General features: G+C 36.9%; 1 protein-coding gene across 1 annotated transcript; it reads right to left on the reverse strand.

The window, feature by feature from the left end:
• Nucleotides 1–9991: 9991 nt before the first annotated feature.
• On the reverse strand, nucleotides 9992–11423 carry LOC104906860 (trypsin inhibitor BvTI). The gene has a single exon (XM_010695688.3). The coding sequence runs from the start codon at nucleotides 11188–11190 to the stop codon at nucleotides 10561–10563; it is 630 nt and encodes a 209-aa protein (XP_010693990.2). The 5' UTR covers nucleotides 11191–11423; the 3' UTR covers nucleotides 9992–10560.
• Between the last annotated feature and the right edge of the window lie 296 nt (nucleotides 11424–11719).

The raw sequence follows: 11719 nt of genomic DNA on the forward strand, positions 1-11719 counted from the left end.
TGGGAGACATGAATATAAGCTTCACTCATCATCCCATGTGTAGGAGAATTCAGCTTAGACATTTAATGTTTGCAGATAATTTACTCATGTTTGAAAGGGCTGATCAGGGGTCAGTGGTGGAAATTTATAAGGCTTTTCAAAGATTTTCAAGAGCTTCAGGTCTGGAAGCTAATAATGAAAAGAGTTGTATTTATTTTGCTGGCATCAATCAGGAAACAGTGGCTCTGCTTGCAACACAAATCAATATGCCTATTGGATCACTTCCCTTTAGATACCTTGGAGTTCCTCTGGCTGCAAAGAAGCTAAGCTTCACTCAATGCAAACCCCTGATAGACAAAATCACTGCCAGAGCTCAAGGTTGGATGGCACACTTTCTTACTTATGCAGGCAGGTTGCAACTGATCCAGTCTACTCTGGGAAGTATGCAAAACTTTTGGGCTCAAATATTCCCACTTCCTAAGAAACTTATCAAGGCAGTGGAATCCATATGTAGAAGATTTCTGTGGACTGGTGCAATTGATCAGACTAAGAAGGCTCCAGTAGCTTGGACTTCTATTCAGCTACCTAAGACTTCTAAGGGCGGAATGTAGTGGATATGAGAGTGTGGAACAAAGTTGCTATCCTGAAGTTGCTTTGGGTTATAGCCTTCAAACAGGATAAGTTGTGGGTAAGATGGATTAAAGCCTATTACATTAAGAGAAGTAATGTGATGGAGGTTACTTTGAGTACTAACATCTCTTGGATGTTAAGGAAGATCATTGCTTCTAGGAGTTTGTTAGAAGAGATAGGGGGTTGGAGTGCTATTAGTAATAAGCAGAAATTCAGCATTAAGGAGACCTACAATCAACTTTGAGGCAATTTTGTCAAGGTTGGGTGGAGAAGGCTTATATCTAACAACAAATCTACTCCAAAGAGTAAATTCATTCTGTGGCTTGCATTACTTGACAGACTAGCTACATCCAGTAGACTGAGTGTGTGGAATATATTAATATCAGCCCTATGTGTAAAATGTGTTACCAACAGGTGGAAACCAGGCAACATCTTTTCTTCACTTGTGGTTACAGTTGTGAAGTGTGGAAGTAGGTGTTAAGTCACCTTCAGAGGCAACCTCTTGCAGATGCAAATTTGGAGCTTGAATATGTATCTAAAAAAAGCCAGAAGTACAAAGAGTATTGATAAAGTATATGTCATGCTCTTGACCTAGTGTGTTTACGCTGTGTGCTTACAAAGAAAGAGTAAAGTGTTTAGGAACTCTTTGTTTCCTCCTAGTCTGCTTGCAAAGGAGGTTATTTTTAGAGTTTCTTGTAGATGTAGTGAGCTTGAAAGACAATTGTTACTCACTTAAAAGCTTTGTAGTTTGTGGTGGAGTGTAGTCTATTTGTAGCTACACTCTTTTGGTTATACTCCATTTTTTTTTTGGTAGTCAATAAAAATTTTGAATTGCTAAAAAAAACAAACAACGATTATATTTACCTTTGGAACACCTTGGAAAAAGAAAAGTCCATCTTTTCGTTCACCCGCTCTAATCAACGTCCTCGTTCTATGATCTTGTAAGACACATAATGTTTTTAGTGAATTGGTCAATAAAATTTCCAAAATCCAACAATTATGGAATAGAAATCAAGTTACAATCAAGTTTAGGCACAAATAGATTAGTAATTTTCAAGTTTCCAGGAAGATTCGCATCTCCCTCATGTGTAGCATATGTAGTACTTCCATCAGGCAATCCAACTAGACAACCAATAATTTACCAGGGCTCACACAAGTGCGAAAACGTGCCTATGACATGATTAGTTGCACCGGTATCCAAAATCCATAAGAATTTACCATTGATCCTATTTTTAGGTTGAGGGAAATTCAATTAAGGAAAAATGGATGAGAAAACCCCCAACTTTGACCCGTCCACTTTTAATAACCCCAACTATGGGTTATTCCTATATAATCCCAACTATGGGAAGGTCTGCCACAAATGCACCCAGATGACTTGTAACCTGTTACCCAGGTAATTTTTTTTCCTTTTTATTTTTATTTCCTCTTCCTCCCCCATTCCCACCCCTCCCCTGATTCGTCTTGCCAGCCCAGCCCCCTCCCCACTCCCACCACCCCAGCCCAGCCCCCTCCCCCACTCCCACATCCACCCTCCCCTAACCCCCTTTGAAAATTTAAAATAAAAATTTCAATCCTCCATTATCATTTTCTCTGTTTTCTTTCCTCCGCCAGAAAACACCTCCGGCCACCACCAATCGCACCGCCTTCGACCTCCGCGACAAACACAAACACCACTGCCAGCCCTTTTTCCTTCGCAGCCCCCCAAAACCGTCGGTCCTTCCTCCTCTTTCGCGACCCCCTTGCGCCCTCGTGCCTTGCACTCAGCCCCGCGAACCACCACTCAACAGCATCCCTCTTTCGCGGCCTCCCTCTCCGGTCGTCGAGCCACCAAAAACCGCCAGCCAAAAACCCCGCACCGAACTCCCTCTTCCTCCCCCTGCCTCGAGTCCTCTTTTTTTTCCCCTCCTCGTTCATTTTTATTTTTTTTCCCCAAAATCCGGTGAGAAAACCGACTAATAGTCCGTGAACTACGAGTTCATTCTCGACGTCGACTTGTATGCCGTCGCCGCCATTGAAGAAGGAGAAGAGAGAAAATATTAGTGGGAATCGGGGTGGTGGTTGGGGGTAGGGGAGGGGGCTGGGCTGGCAGGACAAATCAGGGGAGGGGTCTTCAATTAACTTGTGGTTGGAAATTCGACGGGGTGGTGGTTGGGGGTAGGGTAGGGGGTTGGGGTGTGGGAAGGGTGGTAGTATGGGGAGGGGAAGTGGCAGTGGGTGTTGGGGGTAGGGTGGTTTCGGCGGTGGTGTAAACGGGAGGGTGTTTCTCGGTGGGAAGGGGTGGGGGAGGAGGGAGAAAGAGGAAGGGGAGGGGGACTGGTGGTTGAGGAGGGGGTAGGAGATGAGTGGTAGTAGAAAATGGTAAGGGAGGGGTAAGAAAAAAGAAAAACAAAAAAAATAAGTAAAACCAATCAGCGCATGACACATGACATTTTAACCTGTTAAACCGGTTATTTTAGGTCAGGGGTGCATTTTTGGCTAACCTCCCCAATAGTTGGGGGTATTTAAAAATAACTCATAATTGGGGGTATTAAAAGCGGACGGGCCAAAGTTGGGGGTATTATAATCCATTTTTCCTTCAATTAATCCAAAAAAGTTTATCATTTGCTGTGATACAGAAACCGAAGATAGCAACCACATTCTTCGTGGTTAAAGTGTTCCATGTCAGGTCTGGGAGCAACTCTCCCCACCTCATCTAATAGGTGGCCCAGTTAATGAATGGCTAAGAGAGAACCTAATGTGTATGGAGGTCGTTCATGAGTTGGAGTGGTATGTTCTATTCCCTTACTTATGCTTTGAAATTTGGGAGTCACACAATGGTGTGATCTTCAACCACGAGCCTATAAACTTAGATTCGATAATTAGTATGGCTAAGAAAACAAGCTTGGGATATGAAAAAATATGTCTATATGACCCAACCTACCCAGTTGGACGAGGTGCTCTCCGAGTCTCCTCCTTTACGAACACCATCCGACTTTTATTTGCATACGGACACTTCATTTGTGTCTGACAAGAAGCCCATGGGGCTGGGGTGTGCCCAAGGATCAAGCAGGGAGATGGATTCACGGTTTTGTGAAAGTCACTTATACAGCGAGGAGCCTAGCGGCTGAATTGTTGGGTATTAGAAAGGGTCTTCTCCTTTGCCATCATCACGAGAAGATACAAAAATGTGAAATTTTGAATGATAACTTGGTGGCAGTTAACACTTTGAATTTACATACTAACCATTGGTGCACCATTACTCCTTTAATTCTTGAATGTAGGGAGCTCTTGCAAAAGTTTAATGACGTGAAGATCGAGCACACAAGGAGGGAGTACAATACGCTTGCGAATTGTCTCGCAAAACAAGCTAGAAGTTTAGATGATTGTATGAACATTACTAGGGAGCATCCAAACCCCCCTAATTTTTGCATGTCTACTTACATCTCGGATTGTAATAACTCTTTATTTACTACTTAATTTAATGCTTTCCATTTTCACCAAAAAAAAAAAATCCCCACCCGCGGCATTAGGAACTTGGTAGTGGTGTCAAAACAGGTTCTCAAACAGCATCTGGGTATACCCACGACGAACCAGGTCAGGATTCTGATTGTCAGTGCCCCAGGTCATGATTGGTCTGGTTTTGTTCAACTGGGTCGAACACGTTTGAATCATTGGATTCTCGGGTGCCGGACATGTCTGAGCGTTCCATTTACAAGTCGTTCCATTCCCGGGTAAAATCGCTTGTAGACAATTTTTGACCAAGTTTGCACAAGTCGTATTTGGATTTTATGTACGCTTGGGTAGAGTCAAGTGTACTCGGGTTGAATCGCTAATGACCTTAGTTCGATCATTGTGAAGCATCGGGTCCATTCGTTATTGAACATTGATTCAACTTCGGTTGACTCCTTATTGGGTCATCTTAATTTTGTTATAAATTTTGTAAACGAAACATATTATTAAAAGCATCAAGATCGACATATATATACATATGTAAGTGTGTAATATATATGTGGATGATAACAAAAAACTAATAAAAACACCATATTGTTTACCGTGATATTTAGTGTATTCTCTTAGTCAACTCTTATTTCGACTAATCAACTGCGTAAAATCACTCTAATGAGTAAAGGAATAGAACGACTCTTCATATGTTCTAATATTATATATTATAACCAATGACAATAATAACGAGTAGACGATCAATTCCAGGCTTTATATAAATGATTTATTATTATAATCATTATAATTGATATATATGTTTGTGAACAGCTATGATGATAATGAGAATAATAATAAACATAAAGTGATGATGATAATAATAATAATACAAATAATAACAATAATAGTAACAATTCTAACAATAGCAATAGTAATACAGATAAGAACATGAATACTAACAAAAATAACAATATAAATACTAATAGTAATAGTAGCAACAATGCTAATAAGAACAATAATAATAACAAACATAATATGGTATAAGTGTATTATGTTGTGACTATATATGATGAAGTATAAACAAACTATTTTATCAATATATTTAATCATTTTAGTAGTACATTAGTATTAATATAATTGTAAAACCATTGTCATACTACATTAATTATAAATTAGTACACGACTCTTGATATATATGTTATGATATTATAATAAATGACAATCATATATTTACAACAACTGGTTCATATGAGGCCTAACCGCCTAAGTGATTATAACGAGAGTTAATATGTTGTACAATAATAAGAATAAACATAACAATAGTTTATATAAATGATGGTAAACATAACAACCATAAGTCAATAAGTTAACAAGCACTTCCTAGTTAGTAACGTGTTAGCAACCATATGTTAACTTAGCATTTTGTCAATTACTCACTTAGAATTATACTAACTCAGTAACTCACTAACTTGTTCCACGATAATTGAAAGAAGTTGTTACTAGATAAGATTAATGAATGTATCAGTATAGATTATAAGCTAATTCAAGAACAATACAATATTTTATCGAATAGTCTTCATGTGAAATGCATTTTGAAACTAAAAAGATGTAATTGGATTGAAACAAGTTGTTATTTGATGAGATCAATAAATGTATCATTGTAAGTTGATAATCTATATCAATGTAACACTACATATATATCAAGTCGTGTAACACTACATATATAAGTTTACTTAAGTAAATATAATTATACTATTACTTAATTGAGTAATAGACTAATAGTTGTATAAGTAATGCTATAAAAATTGTAATTAAAATTTAGAAACTCAGTTCATAACTCCAATTAAATAATACTTAAACTCTAATCATAATAATTTCAATAAAAATAAACAAAACTTTAAATTTAAAAAATAATTGACTAATTATTAAATTTAGAAGTTACTAAACCAAGACAAGATAATTAGTAAGATTGTAAAAAATATAAGAGTGTCAATCAAGTGATAAGTCATCAATCCATGTGTTAGGTCATTCTTTTTTCCTATTGGACGAAGATTAATATCATGGATCATGAATTAGAACCCTTGATTTGAGAAGGATCAAAATCTAACCATCTAATAGTTTAGTAAGATTATTTGCTTTTTTCAGGCAAAATCCAAAACCATCTAATAAACAATATCTAAACCGTTAGATCATCACAATCAAAGGCACACAAGAAATAAAATAACACAAAGCACGCGGATCATAAATATTAGCCGTCAGATAGAAGCCACAAAACAAAGTGAACCGTTAGATCGTCCTTAATCTTCACCTTTTTCCTTCTCTCTCCTCCAAACCCATCTTTCCCATCCAAAACTCCCAATCTTTTCCTCTCTCTCCTTCCCTCCCTCCCTCCTACTTGCCAGAATTCGGCGACCATCATAAAACGCATCCCTTGTCGATGTTCTCTTTCCATCTCCCCTCCCCTACATCGCTCCACCACCGCAGTCACTCATGTCACTCTCACCCAGGAAACCCTAGATTTCTCAAGCAACGACATCGTCGACGATGTCGCGAAATTCGGTGGGACTAACGTTTTGTGAATCGTCGGCAAGCACGTTTTCCTTTATTTCGAAGGGGTGGATGCAGGTGATAAATTCGGTCGATGCTAACCTCCGGTTGAGACGAGATAGTGCGAAACATTCGACGATTTGGTGTCTTCATTTGATACGGAGTTAGAGAAATCACCATATCTACATTTTAATTTTCAGATCTTAATTCTGAAATTTTAATTTGTTTCGTCAGAATCACCGGATGAATTCTTAGTTTTTTTTCGAAATTTTCTTAGTTTTTTTGGTAATTAGGGTTTGTCGATTTTTTTGATAGCGATGATTGTTGGGTATGGTAGGCGGTGGTGGTGGTGCAACTACCTGGTCTGGCAGAGGTGGTGGTGGTGCGACTACCTGCGCTGGCAGAGGGTGGTGGTGCGACTACCTGGGCTGGTAGAGGTGGTGGAGGTGGTGGTGGTGTGACTAGCTACCTGGGCTGGCAGAGGTGGTGGTGGTATCGTTGGGTTAGTGGAGCCCAGTTGCTTCCATCTCAATCAAGGAGGATATTGTTTGTTATTTTTTTGTGGAATGTGTGTAATATTTTTTTAAGTAATCTTTGAATTTGCGTAATTGTTTTTATAATTGGTTATTAATCAAATTGGATTTATTGGTAAAAATAATAATATTTATTTAGATTTAGGTCCCTTATTTATGGGTTGTAATTGAGTTGGAATGATTGAGTTAGAATTGTGTCGCAATGTCAAATATTAATATATCAAGAGTGAAAGAATTTCACTTGCCTCTTTTTCTTAATATTTTAATTATTTTATAGATTTGTATATGTATCGATTATAACATACTAAAATAATCATGTTATTAAGAAAAATATATTTTTAAGTAGTACCAACTTATAAATAGTTATAAAGGAATGATATTGCATATAAGAATAATATACTAACTTATAATCATTTTGTGGATTTTAGTCGTCTAAATAGGTTGGTTCGAAAAATTGGATCAATAAAGTGGATATTATTTTATTTGGTTCCACTGAATTATAGTTGAATCCGGGTCTATCATAAATAAATCGGGTTGAACCACATATTTGAAGGGTCTGGTTAAATTTTGAGTTAATATTTTGTTAGTTTACGGTCGCGTTCGAGTTTAAATGCAGGTCTGTCTGGTCAGGTCAACATATAATCTTGCCAAGTGCCGGTCAGGTTTGGGTAATCCCAGGTCAGGTTTCGGTCAGGTTTGAGAACTGGCCTTCACAGGTCGAACCAGGTTCAAGTCAGATCAAAATCAGGTTGACCCAGTGGTCATATCTGTTTCAGAAACCATTCGCCTTATGTCCGCCAAAAATTTCAACCTGTCGGAGGGACATAGACCTCTAACGGCTTTATTAATTGTACAAAAATTCAACAAAGCAAAATTATTTTCCATAACGTCACTTGTCTTCAAACTTTTAGTATTTTCTCTCTCCTCTCCAATTTTTTGCAGCGTCTTCATCTTTTATTCTTCTCCTGCGTTTGTCGTTGTACTAACTATATGTACCATTGCCTTCATTATCTCCTTCAACTCAACTTTATATCCCTCCACAACGGCCGGAAATTCATCATGTGATTTGTCTTGAGCAAGCGCCATTGAAGCCGCACGTTCTCGATTGTCGGTGATAAAGGCGAACTTTGTCGGATTATGCTCCAAACTAGTCAAATAGTATTCCTAATAGTTAGGACTAGTTTCTAATAATTAGTTACTGGGCTAACAAGTAGTGGTCTACATAATGGTCTATCTAGTGGATAGCAGATAGTGGGTTAAGTAGTGGGCATGTTATTAGTAGTGTTTTGTATGTCTATTTAAAGGTTGTTTTGTTTAGTAATTGATGTACATGAAAAATATATTAAAATGTAGTATTTCTAATTCTCTCTAAATTTCTCTTTTTTCTCTTCTAAAAAATTCTACAAGGTATCAGAACATCAGGTTAGATCCAAAAACAAAAGTAGAGAGAAAAAAGAAGAAGAAAAAAAGGGAGAGAAGAGTGTTCAAAAAAAATATTTTTTAAAAAACAAACAATAAGAGAAAATTTATGAGTGTTTTATGTATTTAACCATTGCAAGTAATGGTTTTACTTAGATGTGTGGATGAGTTTCATTTTAGCTTATGAAATTATTTTTGATTATGATAAAAAAGAGGGAGTAAATATTTAGGGTGATGGGGCAACCTTTACAAGAAAAGTAGATAATTGACAATCTGATAATGGTGGAAGTCCATAGTCAATGCAGGCATGGTTTTCGGAATTTTAGTAGTGGATGTGGTCAAATTTGCAAGAGTATGTCAAAGAGAGTTTATGGAGAGAAGTGATCCATTCATTCATTGAAGGTTGATGAGAAGTGCCTCAACAAATTTGAAGATGGTAATGAGAAGTGCATTACATTAGGAAGAGAAGTGCTTCCATGTTAATGGAGAGAAGTGCTCCATGAAGATTAAGAAAAAATTTGAAAGTCCATCATGCGGGGAGCATTACGAACAAGCAAGATTGTGATACAATGTTTAATGTTGGCTCTTAGAAAATTTGGAGCAAGGGGGTGTATTGGATTATGCTCCAAAACTAGTCAAATAGTTTTCCTAATAGTTAGGAGTTTAGGACTAGTTTCTAAGAATTAGTTAGTGGGCTAACAAGTAGTGGTCTACATAATGGTCTATTTAGTGGGATAGCAAGTAGTGGGTTAAGTAGTGGGCATGTTATTAGTAGTGTTTTGTATGCCTATTTAAATATTGTTTTGTTTAGTATTGATGTACATGAAAAATATAGTAAAATGTAGTCTTTCTAATTCTCTCCAAATTTCTCTTTTTTCTCTTCTAAAAATTCTACAAAATTTGCAGTATGTCTTCAATTGATCCGGAATTTTCAATGAATTGGGTGATCATCGGTCTGTCAATCATCACCGTCCTTTGGTCGCGAAGAAGATGGGTGGTTAATTAAATTGGGGTTTTGAGTTGGGTATGCGGTGTGGTGGATTCAGTTGTTTGATTTTTGTTATTGTTTGTTTTTTTCTGAATTTCGAAAATAATTCTAGGTTTTAGGTTTTTTCTTTAGCTCTTGATACCATGTTAAGATTTGGTCAAGTTGTGTTGTATTCTCATTCATCATCAAAAGTATTTATAGAATTTAAAGGACAAAATCCTGATACTATGTAAACTAAGCATAACATATCTATCTATAATGTAATAGGGATAAGAGTCCTAACAGTTGATTTAGCAAGCATGTCCAATTATTTAGTCGAACTATTACGGAGTCTATTTTCAACTATCTAGTTGTCGCTTGAATTTTTCGATCAATTTATCATCAACAACCTATTTTATTAACCTGGTTAATTCTCTGATTGTGGAAGCACGTCTCTCCATTGAAATTATATTGCGTACATAACTGGCGTTTAATAATATTTGCCAATAGCCGCCCAAATATTCTTGTTCTTTTGATATAAAAAGGAAACACCGAAAAGTGAAAAGAGCCAAACAAACAAGCTAGTTACAGTACGGATTCTGGACTCGATCGTATTTTCGTAACAAGCTAATCTATACTAATATATTAAAAGGCGTTCCTAAGAACGTATATGTGCAACGTGTCACCCTCCCTCATCCAATAACATTATATCCACGTCTTTCTCATATAGTAAAAAAAATAGAAGAATTGTTTACGTAAAGATTCGAACCCATAACCTCAAGTATGAAAGTAAGAAATCCAACCATTACTCCATCATACCATTATTGATTTTGTAATCAAAATTAATGATGACATATGAATGGAAAACGTTTGAAATACATATAATGAATAAGATGACTTTTTTAAATGAGTATGAAAATACTTATTTAACTACTAATAAATTGTAGCAAAGAGAAAATCTGGGGCATCGCCCGGGCCTAAATACTAGTTAGAGACTTAAAATAGGATGCACATACATAACCTAGAAGAAAAGATTTAGCTTTATTCATGCATGAACTATATGGTAGACTACATTGAAGTGGTTGTCTCTTCAGGAACATCAAAAGCTTTCTTGAACACAACGGTAAGAGGGATATCATCAGTAATACCCAAAAGTCCATCCTCCTTAAAAAAGCCAAGATCACCTGCACCTGCTTCACTGTCAAGCGCACCAATATACCTAATCTTGTACACATTATTACTTGACTCACTCTCAGCCTGCTCAATAGTGAACCTCCCAGGTCCACGACCAGCACCAGTAGACACGTACAATCGACCAGTTGAGTCGTCAGAGATCACCCGCCACCCCATTGATTCTTGAATACAAATAGTTGTCATTTCTTCGAAAGAAATGTGAACAGGAGAAGATAAGGGAATGAACAATATTCTGAGAGGGGAAGAAATATATAGAGGCATACCACTAGAGGTTTCATCGTTGTCTCGAGTTATATAGTATGGACATGGTAATTCCGGGTTTTTTGTTGTTCTTGTGAGGCCGCCACCAATGCCTATAGTTTGGGGGAGGATGTAGTATCTGCTATTGTTCACCTGGTTGAAGAGTGGTTCACCGTCTGTGTCTAGGACAAAAGCTGTGGCAACAGAAAGAGCAGAGAAAATTAAGAGGAGGGTAATGGTTGATTTTAGGAAAATGGAAGCCATTTTAGTTTTGTTTGTTTGATAACTTAGTTGTTTCAGGGTAGACAATAATTGATGGAGAATGTTATTTATAAGGGATTGATTGTTTGTTCAAAAAATGAGAGGGAAGGAAATAAAACGTAGCGTACTAGCTAGTGTATTGCATTATTTAGTAACAAATAGTCCAACTAAGTAGGTGAGGCTTATCCTAATTACGTTGGACTACTCATGCAGGTGTCCGTCTTTTCATACTCGGCGGCTAGTAGTGTATGAATTGTTGAAGTGTACTATTAAAAAAAGAAAGAAAGAAGGAAAACCGATAAATTTAGAGACTTTAGAGCTTAGCCATCTGACCTTCACTTCAGAAAAATTATATCTATATATATATACACGATCCCAATAATTTTATAGAGAAACCTCTGCGGCACTACTATGAACTGGAGTGCAATGATACATGTTTGTTTACCTGCAAGCAGTTTAGTCATTAGATAAATGAATATAATAAGAATGTGAAATATGTATACTTTTTCAAGGGACAAAATAACGACATCTT

The sequence above is a fragment of the Beta vulgaris genome, chromosome 3 (genome assembly GCF_026745355.1).
Source record: "Beta vulgaris subsp. vulgaris cultivar EL10 chromosome 3, EL10.2, whole genome shotgun sequence".
Classification (NCBI taxonomy): Eukaryota; Viridiplantae; Streptophyta; class Magnoliopsida; order Caryophyllales; family Amaranthaceae; genus Beta; species Beta vulgaris.